This window comes from Canis lupus, chromosome 17 (assembly GCF_003254725.2).
Source record: "Canis lupus dingo isolate Sandy chromosome 17, ASM325472v2, whole genome shotgun sequence".
In the NCBI taxonomy this organism is placed as follows: Eukaryota; Metazoa; Chordata; class Mammalia; order Carnivora; family Canidae; genus Canis; species Canis lupus.
In genome coordinates, this window is record NC_064259.1 from 51,804,351 (window position 1) to 51,819,804 (window position 15,454).

At 47.3% G+C, this 15,454-nt stretch overlaps 2 protein-coding genes and 1 long non-coding RNA gene across 7 annotated transcripts in view; 2 read left to right on the top strand and 1 right to left on the bottom strand.

Annotated features, from left to right (window-relative positions):
• Nucleotides 1-5,068, top strand: part of LOC125752774 (uncharacterized) — an 86,323-nt gene extending 81,255 nt beyond the window's left edge. Inside the window, exon 4 of the long non-coding RNA XR_007403012.1 lies at nt 3,913-5,068. This is a non-coding gene — a long non-coding RNA (uncharacterized LOC125752774). The remainder of the gene's footprint in view (nt 1-3,912) is intronic.
• AP4B1 (adaptor related protein complex 4 subunit beta 1) overlaps nt 1-15,454 on the bottom strand; it is a 30,132-nt gene that overhangs the window by 767 nt on the left and 13,911 nt on the right. The window contains exons 1-10 of one of the 3 annotated variants that reach the window (XM_025453481.3): nt 8,467-8,591; nt 8,190-8,357; nt 6,384-6,608; nt 5,780-5,910; nt 5,255-5,402; nt 3,965-4,461; nt 2,678-2,761; nt 1,775-1,878; nt 741-948; nt 238-519 (exon numbers count right to left, since the gene is read on the bottom strand). In XM_025453481.3, the coding sequence (XP_025309266.1) occupies nt 238-519; nt 741-948; nt 1,775-1,878; nt 2,678-2,761; nt 3,965-4,461; nt 5,255-5,402; nt 5,780-5,910; nt 6,384-6,608; nt 8,190-8,302 (1,792 nt within the window). In that variant the 5' untranslated portion in view covers nt 8,303-8,357; nt 8,467-8,591. Of the gene's footprint in view, nt 1-237; nt 520-740; nt 949-1,774; nt 1,879-2,677; nt 2,762-3,964; nt 4,462-5,254; nt 5,403-5,779; nt 5,911-6,383; nt 6,609-8,189; nt 8,358-8,466; nt 8,592-15,454 lie in introns of those variants that run through there. The other 2 variants (XM_025453480.3, XM_035700625.2) reach the window with 2 other exon arrangements.
• DCLRE1B (DNA cross-link repair 1B) lies at nt 8,816-14,413 on the top strand. 3 transcript variants are annotated; one of them, XM_049095728.1, is made up of 5 exons: nt 8,816-9,316; nt 9,991-10,156; nt 10,486-10,668; nt 12,898-13,238; nt 13,440-14,413. In XM_049095728.1, exons 1-5 carry the CDS (start codon nt 9,128-9,130, stop codon nt 13,950-13,952), a joined length of 1,392 nt encoding a protein of 463 aa, XP_048951685.1. In that variant the 5' UTR covers nt 8,816-9,127; the 3' UTR covers nt 13,953-14,413. The 3 variants fall into 3 exon arrangements, with proteins under 3 accessions (XP_048951685.1, XP_025309268.3, XP_048951686.1); XM_025453483.3 differs by having other exon boundaries at nt 12,898-14,413; XM_049095729.1 differs by lacking the exon at nt 8,816-9,316 and adding an exon at nt 9,421-9,576 and having other exon boundaries at nt 12,898-14,413.

Genomic DNA, 15,454 nt, shown 5'->3' on the forward strand with positions numbered 1-15,454 from the left:
GAGATCTTCTTAATCTATATGAACTATGGTTTTTATCTAGATTTCCAAAAGTACACAATGTGACTTTTATCTTCGGATAAATGGTTGAAATAACCAATGAAGAACTTCTTTGTTGCCCATCAAGACTTCAAATTCAGGCAACAGCCTAAGATGTAGCTAGGGTACTCTACTTTCTACCAGTCATTGCAAAAAGTAAAGAATTTTCACGACAAGATATAAAGTAAGAACTATTTTTACCTGAGGAGGCAAAGGATGCAGTGTTAGGAAGCTCTGGGCCCCGATGCTCTGCCCCCTGGTATTTAGAGATGGCTGCCCAACGGGCTTTGCCATAGACCGGCACTAGTGTGTTGAAGTCTGAGGCCCAGCTATTCACAGGTCTTTCCGCCTGATCCTCCAAAAGTCCAAGAGAAGGGTCAGATTTAGGGCTACACAGGATCCGCTTCACTTCATCAATGCCAGCTAAGAGAAGGCGATAATAGAAGAGACCCCGGTCCCGTACTGCCATATCCTTTTCTTCCTCTGAGGTTAAGACAAAGACTGAGTTAATTACAAGCAAAAACAAAAACACTCTTTCTACCCTGTGCCAACCACATGGCGGGGGGAGGGGGGGAACGACACTCCTAGAGAACATTAGCATCATTAACATTGTCTTCTTGGGTCCCAGACATGACTTACCAAACAGGGTCAGCTGTCAGAATGTTTACTATCTGACAAGAACAGTTTCCTTCTGAAGAGCCTACCTATGCAGTAATGTAACAGACGCCCCAGCATGTCCTGGCACTCAGCAGGTCGGCAGAGGAAAAGGCGCAGCAGTGCAGTCAGTAGCTCCATCTTCACCGCTGGAAATGTCTCTGACTTCACATTCTCCACAAAGTCTTCTAACACGTAGGGAGCATTGGGAATTCTTTCCCCATGGACACCAAGGAGCCAAATAAGTGCCTGTTTCCCCTGGGGAATAAAGGAGTAAGAGCTCAACATTTGGCTGTCCCAAACACAATGGCAGGTTGTGCTTCCCCTGCAACATCGGCAGCAAAGGTATAATCTTTTATTTACTTCAACTTGCATTGTATCGATCCCCTGCACCCTGACTCCGCTCTCTACAACAAATAGGAATAAAATGTTACTACACAAAAGGAGACTCCAAACTCCCAGAGCCTGTGTGGGTTATATATTAAGGCTTCCTCAGTTTGGGGACCTTTGCCCCAATCTGGGCTTTATTAATGTGCCAATGGAAGCTACTGAAAGATTCCTCTAAACCACTTCATGAATGTAGTAATTAACCTAGAGTGCAAATCGAGGTCATATGTGAAGCTTCTTAAAAACCTTGGGATCCCTGGGTGGCACAGCGGTTTAGCACCTGCCTTTGGCCCAGGGTCTGATTCTGAAGACCCGGGATCGAATCCCACATCGGGCTACCGGTGCATGGAGCCTGCTTCTCCCTCTGCCTGTGTCTCTGCCTCTCTCTCTCTGTCTCTCTGTGTGACTATCATAAATAAATTTAAAAAAAAATTTTTAAACTTAAAAAAAAAAAAAAAACCTACCATCCAGGTCTACCACTCCTGAAAGTTTGTAGGCCTGCGGTGAGGCCCAAATACCACATATGACTCTGATTCTCATTCCAGCTGAAAACACCATGGTCTAAATCTTGGACTCAAAACAGTTCAAGAAAACAATACTATCAAAGCATTTGTGAGAGAAGAATTAGATTCCATTTTACAGAGCAGGGTCCCAAGCATTTCTCCTCTGCCTGAAGTAAAGGAGAATTACCACCTACCTCGCTATCCTGAATGTTCTCCTCACAGCCGGGCAGAGCCTGACACACAGCTTCCGTACACTGAGGACACAACCAAACCAGGTCTCGGAAAGTTTGCACCACCACTAAAACACAGCTCAGGATACAAGAGCACACGATTAGAGGCTCCACGCAGGAAGGAATCTTAAAAGAAGTCACATATTCAGACTAGATTGCTACTGTAATTGCTACTGAATTTCTGTAAAATGGGTGTTGGAGGGGTGGTCAATGATTACCTGAGAAATGTTGGACATGGGCAATAATTTCTTAAATGAATGTTGCCCTTATTGGATTGGCTATGAGGATAAAGGAGCTAATATATGCAAAATGTACAAAATGTGCTAATATGTGCAAAAGCACATTATAGAATGTAAAGCAAATGTGAGGTCATATTATTGTTGAAAGCTATTCTGAAGACAGTATAAATGGAGCTACCATGGCTGGGACTAGGGTAAGGCAAACAAGGCACTGGGGGTGTAAAATTTAAGAAGACACATAGGGTTAGCACTTGCACGAACCTGAGAGTGAGTGCCTCTTTAAATTTTTACATCCTGGGGACCCTGCTTGCCTCACCCTAGTCCCAGCCCTAGAAGCCACTGCTGACATAAAGCAAAAAGAGAAGTAAAAGTGGGGAGTTAACAAGCATGAGCATTCTGGTACCCTTCATTATCTACAGAACAGCCTTGTAGAGTTATGGCAACCTGAAGACCCTCTACCTATTGGATCTAAGACCTTATGCTATTTCTGATAGCAACAGATGATGATGCAAAGAAAAGTTTAAAGCTCTTATTCAACAACAAATATTTTATAAGCAACTGCTACGGGGCAAGCAATTGACCAAAAAAAAAAAAAAAAAAAAGTGCTCAAAGGGTAGCCAGCCATTACCTGTGGTAATGTGCTCTTGTCGAAGCCCCAGCAACTCTGTTAGAATCTGCACACACTGATCTGTGTAGGTCCTGGCAATACCACCTACGGAGGAACAGAGAGCAAAGTGGTAAGTCAAATCCTAGCACCTCATTTTTAAAAAACTTCCCATCAGACAAAGACAAAGAGAACCAAAGATACCCTTAAAAAATAATTACCTCTTGCTTGATTAAATAACAATCTGTTTCCTAAGTTTGGTAAAAGTGAATTTTCCATTGAACAAGGTTGAAAACTTTCAGCAACAAAGGTATTTATGTGGCAGCTAGATACGAGGCATCGCGGGCTGCAGATCACCTACACAGCAATGTCCTGCCAGGAACACTTGACAGCAGTCACCTGACTGCAGGAGACCCTGCTCTCCTCTTTGTTCTCTCTTCCTGCTCCTGAAAATAATCATTCTTTATTCTAATATAAGGGTTCCTTCTCCTCTGCCACTTGAAGCCCTCCAACAAAACATAACTCCCCGGCTGCTTTCCTTTTGTGAGTCACTGTGGCCTTTTGAATTCCAGAGTAGTATGAAAAAGCCTGTAAGGTTTCGGATTTACTCTGTGTTGGTATGTACTTAGCACAATACATAGCTCGTAGCAGAAACTCAATAAACAACTGGCCAACTCACATAGGACTTTTTTTTTTTTTAAGATTTTATTTATTTATTCATGAGATACACAGAGAGAGAAGCAGACACAGGCAGAGGGAGAAGTAGGCTCCATGCAGGGAGCCCGATGCAGGACTCAATCCCAGGATCATGTTCTGAGCCAAAGGCAAACGCTCAACCGCTAAGCCGCCCAGACATCTCTGACATAGGACTTTGAGTCTGGAAAGTTGACTTCCAACCCCAGGTCAGGAACTACATGACCTTTCGGTCAATTTAATAACCTTTTTGTTTCTGGGTCTCTTCATCTCTAAAACGAAGTGATAATACTTGTCCACTTTTCCTGACTGCCTCTCAAGATGGTGCTAAGATGATATACAGGAAAACATTCTGGGTAGCAGCCAACAAAAGGCAATATAAATTTTAAGTACTCTAGTTTGAGTTACCTGTGTTCTCTCTCTTAGAAGATATGGCAACACCAGTGTTGACAAAGAAAAACACCTCCCCCCCACTCCTGTCTGCGGTCACTGACTCTATTCTTTGGTGCATAGTAATTTGTCTCTGACGCAAGATTCATTCCCTTTTCTTCTCTATGGTTCCACAGCTTTCCGGTTGGTCGAACCTCTCCAAAAGGAAAAAAGGCAGCAGATACCTACCTATGGCAAAGATGGCGGCCTGAGCAAAATCGGCTGACACATCCGTACAGTACCCTCGGAGCTCCTCTAGCACCTGCTGTACATTTTCGTCGTTCACCAGCTCACACAGCACCTCCACCTTCTGCAACTTGATGTAGTGGGGCTCCGAGTAGGAGCAAAAAAATTTTTTGTAGTGGCTGCTAAAGTGACCGGGCAAACTATGCAAGATCTGACGCACATGACATAGAGCAGCAAAACAGAGCTCACGGCTCTCTGAAGAACAGGCAGCCAGCAAAGGTCCCTTGACTTGCACAAGCACATCGGTTTGTACATGGGGGAATTTTTTTGCCAAGATTAGGAAGAGTTTTGTGGCCCCCATCACCACACCAGGGCTACTACTCTTGAGAAAGCTATCTAACAGATTGAGAATGTCAAACAGCTCCTCCTCACTGCGGGGTTGATAGCGTAGCAGAAAGTTCAATACTTCAGCCTGGCCCCATTGGTCCAGTTTTGGCATTCTAGCCAAAAAAGAAAAGAAAAGTGTTATTTTAGCAACCAAACTAGGACCATCTGCATGCAAATGCCATGTCACCAGGTCATCTGTTCATCACAAGGAGGAAATTCTCAAAACAGTCTATGCCATAAAAGAATTATTCTTTTTATGTACTATTTAAACTTTACACAAAATAGGCTTTAAAGTCTGAGTTGAGTTTACAGTACAAATTCTCACTTATCCAAGGCCACAGACCATGATCACTATACCTAGATCCTGATTTTTTTTACAGTTTAAGATAGCATAAATGCTTCGTTTGGGGGAACATAATGATTGTAGAGGAGGACAGAACCTATTTCCAAAAAAAAAAGAACCTATTTCCACGGGATATTTCTGCCATCTTTCCATATAATCAAAAGAATCTAAGACAAATAAAAGAAATTCTCTCAGTGAAATACAAGAAAGTTAATAGTGATGGTTGACTTTACTACTCTAAAGAAGTTGTTCAAGATGTCTCCTTAGAATAAAGGAAAAGGAGTGAAAATATCAGTGAGGGTGACAAAACATGAGAGACACCTAACTCTAGGAAACGAACAAGGGGTAGTGGAAAGGGAGGTGGGTGGAGGGTTGGGGTGACCGGGTGATGGGCACTGAGGGGGGCACTTGGCAGGATGAGCACTGGGTGTTATGCTAAATGTTGGCAAATCGAACTCCAAAAAAAAAAAAAAAAAAAAAAGATGTCTCCTTAATTTAACACGTCAAGATCCCACTAGGATGCAGATCTCATAATAACAAAAAGAGCACTAAGGCAACCAAACCGATTTAAGAGATGGTGGGCGATGGGCTTGTTGATGACAACACCTCCTTCCTGTTTCAGAATTTCTTCTAGAGACCTCAGGCAATTCACAACCACAATTGGATCCTGGTCACGCAGCAAACTGTATAACTCATTTACCAGAGCACCGTCTATAAAAGAGCACAAAGATCTCAGATAAAGAACAGCTTCAGAGTCTCAGGAATAGAACCAGAGTAATAACTCCAGGTAGACAAAGCTGAACTTCTCTGCCTCAAAAATAACAAAGGCAATAACAAAGTGCAAGGCAAAAAATTGCCATCTCCATACTGTTCTAATTAGCTAATCCAATGGATCTCACCTGGGCCCCCAAAGAAAAGACTTCTCTAATCTCAAAAAATACCAAACCAGCCTTTCTACTTAAAGAGGCAAGTACAGAAGTAGGGCCATATTACTATTTTCTACCAAAGTCATGTCATCTTTTACAAAACCATACATATAATGGAGACACAAATAAATACTGATCATGATGGATTACACTGAAACTTACCCACTTCAGAGTCTCCATGAAGATTATGCATCTTGGCACAACCAAGGACCGCCACCCTCCTGACATATGAAGCTTTATCTCGCAGGCCATTGAGAATAGGCTGTTGGATATATTCCTGCACACCAGGCATCCTAAGCAACACATCCTGGAGTCAGCCAGATCTTGAAATACTAGTTTTGACATACTTCAGCCCCTATTCACTTAACAAGAGGGTTAGTAGGATGTTTGAATGTACCTCTATCACATCATAAAGAATTAGGGAAAGCCACTGCCCAACTTAAAAAGTCAGACTTGATTTTTCATTTGGAATAATACTCCAGGGGCAGCAAAAATATATTATCTACATATTATCTATATTTACTGACTTGTTTAGAAACCTTTACCCAAAACCAAAAACTATTTCAGTGAGGATGGAAAACTCCCTTTAATGTAACCATATGACATAGTTTTTTTAAGCCTAAGCAATGGCTGAAAACCTGAGTTCAGGTTACAACATTTTCCCTAGTATTACGAAGCTCAAATAGATTATCACCATTGAAAACGTGTCCCATGATCTCCTGAATACATCAGCCACTGATAAACAGTCAGGGAAGCGGGTACTCACCTAAGGCTACACATGCTCCGTAATGCCAGCCCTCGCACCATCGGATTGGGATCCGAACAGTCTTTGCACAGCGTATTAATAGCCAAAAGAGCCAGATCTGGTTTCAGGGGGGCGTATGTACACATGTACAGATAAACCAACTTCTTCTGAACAATATCTACAGTGGCACTCGCCTTCACCATTTCCATGAAAACACCGGACATGTCCAAGCCCTGAGTCATGTGCCTGAAACCAATACACACAGTAGAAAAAAGTAAAATACATAATCCCCAGCCGACAACAAAAGGCATTTTACCTATACACATCCTGGCTATCCAACTGGATTGTGAAGGAAGCAACCACATCTACCTTGCCTATTACACTGCACAATACTTCACACTATGGGCCTACCACAAATGTTCTTCTATTCATTCAACAAACACTTATTGAATTCCTGGTACATTCCAGTGTAACTCAGCTTCTACATTCCAGGGATATGCTCTGGGGATATAATCTTGAAGAATGCATGGTCTCAGATCTCTAGGAACTCAAAATATGACTAAGGAGCAAGATAAAAAAAATGCCACTAATTACAGTACCACAGGTAGGTATTAAAACAGAAGTAACAGACAAGGTGCAGTGGGGATCCAGAAATCTAATACTGCTAAGAAATCATAAAATTGGGGGTATCCCTGGGTTTCTCAGCGGTTTGGTGCCTGCCTTCGGGCCAGGGTGTGATCCTAGAGTCCCTGGAAAGAGTCCTGCATCCGGCTTCCTGCATGGAGTCTGCTTCTCCCTCTGCCTGTGTCTCTGCCTCTCTCTGTGTCTTTCATGAATAAATAAATTTTAAAAAAATCATAAAAAATGTTTCCAAAGGGGAAGTAATACTTCAGTTGAATGAGCTGGAATTTTCCAGGCAAGTGTAGTAGGTAAGTAATGCTACACTCTGCGAGTCTGCAAGTAGTTCCCTAAGCAGGGTGTTCTTTGGTTGCTATGATAAGAAGTTTGGACTTTATTCTGTAGATCACTATTTCTCAAGCGGTGGTCTCCTACAGGAAGCAGATGGGATGTCTGTTTCCAATGCATATTCCTGGGTTCCACGCCACCTTACTAAAAGCAGTATTACTGGACCGGATGAAAATTTTACATTTTTTAAAAAAAGCACCCCAAGGGACTTTTGTGCATACCAAAGTTTGCAATCCACAACCACAGGCAAGAGTTATGCATTATTCAAACTCATATGTTGGGAAACTTGACTGAAATGAGGCAAGGTGACCTACTGGTAAGCCGCTGCAATTTCTTTGATAATAAAACCAGAACAGCGGTGCCAACAAAAAATAAATAGGTAGAACTTTTTAAGGAAAAGAAGATGGATATCTAGAACTATATATCCATACCATCTGACCAGAGAAGTGAAAATCAAGAGTCATCAAGACTGATTCCCTCCCCTGGTCAGCTGGATGGTGACATTCCTCAACCCAAATACCAGCGGAAGAGCAGGTTTGGGGAGAGGGGCAGGACGCAGGTGCTATTTTGCATGTCTTTGAAGAAACATCCAGAAGGGAATGCCCAGCAGGCAGTAGGATATGTGGGTCTGAAGATACAAAAGGCTTTTTGTCCCAGATTCTATAGGTCTAGAGGGAGTCAGCAGTGTAAGTTCCAGGCACGGGTGTAGCCACTCTCCCGAGTAAACGGAGTCAAGTGGGTCCCCCGGGGGAGGCTGCGAAGGCCGGCGGGGCAGCAGGGCGACCCGACGTGCCCTGCCCGGTGTGAGCGGCCAGGGGTGGAGGGCCCGCGGCGGCGGGGAGCGCGGGCCGTGGCTGATACCTAATCACTCGCTGGATGACATTCCGGTAGCGCAGCCTATCCGCCTGAACGTGAGGGTTGCACAGAGCTTTCTTCAGCTCCTTCACCACGTCCTCGGAGCCCAGGTACGGCATCGTCTCCCGGCCAGGAGCAGTCCCCGCGGGCTCCTCCCAGCCCTGACGGGGGAACCTGGGCGAAGCAAAGGTCGGTCGGCGAAGCGCCCCGAGGCGTGAGGTCGGCCCCGCCTCCGCTTCCCCCGGGCCGCAGCCCAGGCTCCACGGCCCGGCGAGCCCCGCACCCGCTCCGGCGGTTCCCTCCTGGGGCCCGCAGGCCGGCTCGCTCCGCCCCGAGACGGCCCCGGCTACCCCGAGGCCCTCCGCCCCACTCCCAGCCTCGCCGCCCCAGGGCGCGGCCCCCTCCCGGCCGGGGCCGCCGTCCGAGCGCCTCCGCGCGGCGACCCGCCCCGATAGGCCCCGGCCCGCGCCCTGCGGAAGTCCCGCCTCCTCCGGGCCGACGGCGCCCAGCCGCGCCCCCCCTCCCCCCCCCCCCCGCGGGAGCGCCGAGCGCCGAGCGCCGCCCGGACGCCGACCTCCCGGCGCCCTCCCCCGCCGCTCCGCGGGGCGCAGCCGCGCAGCTCCCTCTGCCGGGGGCGCGGCGACCATCGGAGATCCGCTGCTTCGGCCTGTCTGCGCCCGGCAGCGCGCGCTTTGAGTGCCCGGCCTCAGCCCCGGCTCCCGCGCGCGGGGAGGAGTGGCGCTCGGGCGGGCGGTTTGCGCGGTTTGCGCTTCCAGCCGGGCCTCCCGGGAGCGCGGCCGCTTCCTTCTTTCTGTCCCCGCTGCAGGGGCTTCTTCCTCTCCCGGGCCGGCTTCCCGTTGCCCCCAGCGCGACTTTCCAGAGGGCGCGATCGCGGAGCCCTGAGCCCATGAGGATCCCGCGGGTGAGCCCGCGGCCCCGCCACCATGAACGGGGCCCTGATCCCCCACACCCCCATCGCCGTGGACTTTTGGAGCCTGCGCCGGGCTGGCTCCGCACGGCTCTTCTTCCTGTCCCACATGCACTCGGACCACACCGTGGGCTTGTCTAGCACCTGGGCCCGGCCGCTCTACTGCTCCCCCATCACGGCTCACCTCGTGCACCGTCAGCTGCAGGTACCCGGGGGCTCGGGGGAGGGGAAGGGGGCGGGGCGGAGTCCCGTGGCGCTGTGCGATCCGTCACAGCCTCGGGCGCGTAGAGCGGGGACAGGAGGGCCGAGTTTTACAAATGCGGGAGTGGTTTGAATCCAGAAATGCGCCTATAGCTAGAATGGGAGTCTGGCTTCTTGACTGGCCGACTTGGGATGTTTCAGCTAGAAGTCGGGGAGATCTTTTAGTCCACCCAAGGAAACTACCTACCTTTTCATGTAAACCAGGCCAGTGCTTCCTTAGTCTCATCAGAATCCACCTAATGTGCTGGGGGACTACACATGTTCTCCAGCGGCCCCCACCCTACCTCCGCTCTCCCACCGATCCAGTAGATCTAGCTGGAGCAGGTCTTGGAAATCTGGTTGGACCAGGTGCTCCCTAGGGATTATGATGATCAGGAATGTTTGAGAATCTCTTGGCTAGACTGGTTTTGGACTCATAATTTAAACTGTACAAAGAGTGGGAGGGGAGAGTAAGAGAAAGAAGGGGGGATTTGAGGGGACTCTCCATAGAGCTCCTGCTCTACGGTGGCTTAGGATGTGGTCTGCTTTCCCTCCTCCTTGCCGTAAAGGGTTAGTTCCTGATCCAGGGCAGTATCAAGGAGATTCTGTGTTCACTAGAATGACCACCTTTTTCCTCAGGTATCTAAGAGGTGGATCCGGGCCTTGGAGGTTGGTGAGAGCCATGTCCTGCCTCTAGATGAAATTGGGCGCGAGACCATGACTGTAACCCTCATGGATGCCAATCACTGCCCTGGCTCTGTCATGTTTCTCTTTGAAGGATACTTTGGAACCATCCTCTACACAGGTGGGCCTCCCTCCTACCTTCCCAGCCTAGATACCACTTTTCTTGAGTAGCCTTAACTCAGAAGTCTGGAGGCCTCCTAGCTTCAACCCATATAAACAAAGTGACCCTTTCTCAACTGATTTCCCACTCTTTAAAGTTTCAAACCTTATAAAGAATAATAAAAACAGAAGCAAAATGGAAACAGAAGCTATACTGTGTTAATGCCTGACTTCTTGTTAGTTTTTCCACAGGCCAGTAATCAAGTGTCTATCAGCTGTTGGAAGCAGGGAGAGGCTTGTGTTTTATACTTTTGTCTCTGACTCTCTGCTCCCTGTATGTTCTTTGTCTAGGTGACTTTCGGTATACACCATCCATGTTAAAGGAGCCAGCCCTGAAACTGGGGAAACAGATCCATACCTTATACCTAGACAACACCAACTGCAATCCAGCCCGGGTTCTTCCTTCCCGACAAGAAGCTGCCCGCCAGATTGTTGAGCTCATTCGAAAGCACCCACAACATAACATAAAGATTGGTGAGTGGTTTCCTTTCCTTTTTCTTTCACCCATAGGTAATGAATCTTGGGGGTTTTTTTTGAGGGTTTCTCATATCCTTCAGGTCTTTGTAGACCCCCCGTACTTCTCCATGAAATCTACCCTGACCCCCTTATCTAAAATTGCAGTCTTCCTGGGGTGCCTGGATGGCATAGTCAGTTAGCCTCCAACTCTTGGTTTCAGCTCAGGATCGTGAGATCAAGCCCTGCCTAGGGCTCCACACCAAGCGCCCAGTCTGCTTAAAATTCTCCCAGCTGTCCAACACCAACATCCTGCTCCCCACCCCACCCCCGCCCCGCTGTGCACAGTGTCTCTAAATAAATAAATAAATCTTAAAAAGAAATTACAATCTTCCCACCATCTCTATTCCCACATTCCCACTTCCTGATCCCTTATACCATCTCAGCTCTTTCATAACGCTCATCATCTTCCAGTATACTCTATCCATGTTTCAATATGCTATCGCTTATTTGTCTATTCTCCACTTCTGCTATATATACACACGCACACACACCCCAACTCCTTGAAAGCATGGATAGAAGTAGGAAGGAGTCTTATTTGTGGAACAGAGAAGCAGCAGCCAGAGTGACAGGCACACAGTGGGTGAGGAGGCTGTCAAGGTAAGAGGGACTGAAGTGCTTGCTTATAAGCTTGAACTTGATCCTAAATGTAATCCTTAAGTGTAACCTGATCCAAATGGTTACATTTGGATAAAAAGCTGTGGAAGGTTTTCAAATAGGAGAGAGCCAATATTAGATGATCACCTCATAACATATTCTACAATTTACATTCGTTGTATTTGGTTATTACCTGTTTACCCCTACTAGAATATAAATTTCACAATGGTGGGGCTCTTTGTTTTATTTGTGGATATATCCCAAATGCTTAGATTAATGCCTAAGGAGGTACTCAATAAATATTTGTTACCTGAGTGAACAAAATTGATCAGAATGTAGATATTCAAGTGAAGTGCTTAAAACCAGACACAGCCAGAAACCAACTATATGGTTGGGTCTAGCGATTCCACAATTGTATATAAGACATTTTGGGCCTTTTTTTTTTTTTTTTGTAAATTTTATTTATTGAGAGCACGAGCACACACGAGTAGGGAGAGGGGCAGAGGAAGAGACTCTCAAGCCGACTCCACAGAAAGCATGGAGTCCAATGTGGGGCTTGATCTCAAGAGTTGGAGATCATAACCTGGGCCAATCAAGAGTCAGATGTTTAACCAACTGAGCCACCCAGGTGCCCTCATTTTGGAGCTCTCTAACTGGTACTTCTGCTTTCAGCATCTCCTCACCCAGGTGACCCAATAATACTGCTACTACTTTTTTTTTTTTTTCCCCCTAAAGCCCTCCTCTGATCATTTTATTCCTGTGATTAAAATTAGCCATTTTCCGGGACATCTGGGTGGCCCAGTGGTTGAGCATCTGCCTTCAGCTCAGGGTGTGATCTGGAGACCCGGGATCAAGTCCCACATCAGGCTCCCTGCATGGAGCCTGCTTCTCTCTATGCCTATGTCTCTGCCTCTCTCTCTCTCTGTGTCTCTCATGAATAAATAAATAAAATCTTAAAAAAAAAAATTAGCCATTTTCCTGCTGCACATTCTTTAATGGCTCCCCTTCACTTACAGAATTAAGTTCAAACTCCTTAGCAGTGTATACAGGCCCTTTATTATGCAACCCTTACCAATTGTTCTCTCCTGTGTCATTTCTTACCAATTCCTTCTTTGCACTTTAGTAACACTGACTCATCATCCCCTTCCCTTGCCAGGTAGACTCAGACCCATCCTTTATGACGACTCAGTTGCCACTTTCAGGAAAGTTTCCCTAATTGTCAACCAGTAGATACTTTTCTTTACTCTCATAATACTGTGTGCATGTCTCTAACATTGCCCGTAACCACATTGCTTCTGGGTCCTTGTGGAGGTTACACTCCTTGAGGACTGAGGCTTATGCTTATTTTCACAGGGCCTAGCACCTGGTATATGCTTTCCTTTGTTGAACTGAACCAGTGGGTGGATTCTGTTTAAGCCTTCCCCCATCTTCTGTATATCTCAGCTCATATGCCACCTCCTCCCCGATGTACTCCCCGATTGCCCCATCAATTTTGTGTATTTTTGTTAAACATTTGGTTGATTTCTTAGGATTCCCCAGTATCTTCTTTCTCTTTCATCTCTTGCTTTTCCCATTTCCTTTAACATTATCCAGGACTCTATAGCCTGGGAAAGGAGTCACTGCTGGAGCAGCTAGCCCTGGAGTTTCGGACCTGGGTGGTACTAAGCCCTCAGCGCCTGGAGTTGGTGCAGCTGCTGGGCCTGGCAAATGTGTTCACCGTGGAGGAGAAAGCCGGCCGCATCCATGCCGTGGACCACATGGAGATCTGCCGCGCTGCCGTGCTGCACTGGAACCAGACCCATCCTACCATTGCTATCCTTCCCACGAGCCGGAAAATCCACCGCTCCCACCCTGACATCCACATCATCCCTTACTCTGACCATTCTTCCTTCTCAGAGCTTCAGACCTTTGTTGCAGCACTGAAGCCTTGCCAGGTGGTGCCCATTGTCAGTCAGCAGCCCTGTAGGGACTACTTTCAGGACAGCCTGAGCCCTGGGCTCTCTATGCCCCTGATCCCAAACTCTGTGCAGCAATATATGAATTCCTCTTCAAGAAAACCAAGCTTTCTCTGGCTATTGTTAGAAAGGAGGCTAAAGAGGCCGAGAACTCAGGGTGTTGTGTTTGACTCCTTTCAGGAAACTGCTGATCAGTCGCAAGCTGACAGGGACTCAAAGAAGGCCAGGAACGAGAACCTTTCTGGGGAGCTTGAGAAGCAGAAACCATCATTCCTGGACCTCAGCAGCAAAGAATGGGTTGGGGCAGTCCCAATCTCTGAGTCCCAGAAGATGGTGACTGTACTGACTGCTCCTTTGAATTTTTCAATGCACTTACGGTCTACAGATGAGGAATTTCTCTCTCTAGAAACTGGGGAGGATATGGGTGTAGGGCCCCACTTGGTACCCAAGGGAGACCATGCTGGCTCAGCAGCCTCGGGGAACCAGAGTACCTGGGTGGGCCAGGATTCTCCGCTGTCCCACAGCAGCAAGGCTGCTCCTCTGCTGGCTCCTAAGTTCAGGGGCCTGGCACTAAAATACCTTCTGACTCCAGTGAACTTTTTCCAGGCACAGTTCTCTTGTAGGGGCTTTGACCAACAAGTGGAAAGATACCATAAACCCCTACTGAAATACAGAGAACTGAATGCAGAATGATCCCTTTAGCTGACCCAACACTGCAGTTTTAAAGATAGTGACTGATAGCTGGTGAGGAGGTGTGTGGTGGGCCTTGCTTTTCAACCTTCATGGGATCCCTGTGGGCTCACCCTGGAGCATTACCTCTCCAAGTGTGTCCCTTGGAATCCCAGTGCCTACAGACTTATTAGTTTTATGGTTGACTCTGTTTAAGAAACACTTTTCATTATGCCCCCTGCCCGTTATACCTGAGCACATCAAAGGTTCCAAGAAGTCTAGTAATTTAATCTGCTTAACCTTAACTTGGTATTTCTCCTTTTTGGGACATATGAACATGCAGTCCTCTGATGTGGGTGCAGAAAGAGGTGCAGTCTCAATCAGAAAGGACCAGGTTATTCCCATTGTCATTTCGTGTGCCATATGCCATTCCCCATGTCCCCTTCCCCCTCTTCCCAAATAAAGGCAGTTATGTGTTGTTGTGAGGTTTTTGTTTGTTTAAGTTAGGAACTGGGTTGTTGGAGGATAATGTGGTGATCCAGGCAGGGTGTTCCAATCCTGAATGTCATTGACTTGCCATGACCCCATCAAAGGGACTTCCTCTCTTTGCCTCTGGGAGGGAACAGGAAGCAATGAAGAACCCTGGAATGGTGCAGAGAAACTCCCCCTTGCATCCATGAGAGTTTGCAATTAGTGTCACTGGAGACTTCTCTGGAATAGCCAGCTAGGGGATTGGGCATGCCCCGCCAAGGCCATATCTGGAACCCAGCTGACATTAGACTTAGGGGTACAGCAGCCTCCCAGCTGCCTGGAGGCCCTGACTATTAGGCTGAAATAAAGTTATAAAAGATCAAATGTGTGCCAGATATTCCTGATTGTTCACATAGCTGGGATATTTGCTGCTCTCCCAACCCCCCACCCACTTGGGTTGAGTAGGGAGGGAGCCAGAGCACACAGCCTGTTTGTTTTAGTATCCAGGGCAGAGACCAAGGAGCCAGCTGGTGGAAGGGGTGGGGGTGTGCAGCTCTGCCCTGTCCTTCTGCTTGCAGCCTGACAACATGCCAAACCAACAAGCGGGACAACAGATACCATAGGCTCTGAGAGGGCACAGGCCTGTGGAGCTAGGCACATGGATAAAAACTTCCTCCAAATGGAGCCTTACAATAGAGAAGGTGGTTTCTTACCCAGGAAAAAGTTTATTACTCTCAGAAGATGTGATGAGTTTAGTAAGTAAAATAAGGCCTTGCCCTTGGGCAAGCTGTACACAGCTCTGTTCTGTCAGTGATCTTCACTGTAAGCCTCCCATGGGCTCACTAGGAGCCACAGCAGGTGAGGCATGTGGGGCAGCAGGAAACATGGGTTTGTCCTGGGCTCAAATCCAGGGCACCTTGGGTAAGGAGCTACCACACCTAGATAGTGGAGCCTCTGTTCATCTGTAAAGTGAGGACCGGGGTTCCTGGGGAGAGTGGCTCAGTTGGTTAAGCATCTGCCTCCAGCTCAGGTTATGATCCCAGGGTCCTGTCAGG

Bases quoted from the DNA above. Each gene is read 5' to 3' on its own strand.
- DCLRE1B (XM_025453483.3), top strand. From the start codon at position 9,128: ATGAACGGGGCCCTGATCCCCCACACCCCCATCGCCGTGGACTTTTGG. The intron at 9,317-9,990 runs GTACCCGGGGGC...CTTTTTCCTCAG, and splicing joins TCGTGCACCGTCAGCTGCAG to GTATCTAAGAGGTGGATCCG. The intron at 10,157-10,485 runs GTGGGCCTCCCT...TTCTTTGTCTAG, and splicing joins TGGAACCATCCTCTACACAG to GTGACTTTCGGTATACACCA.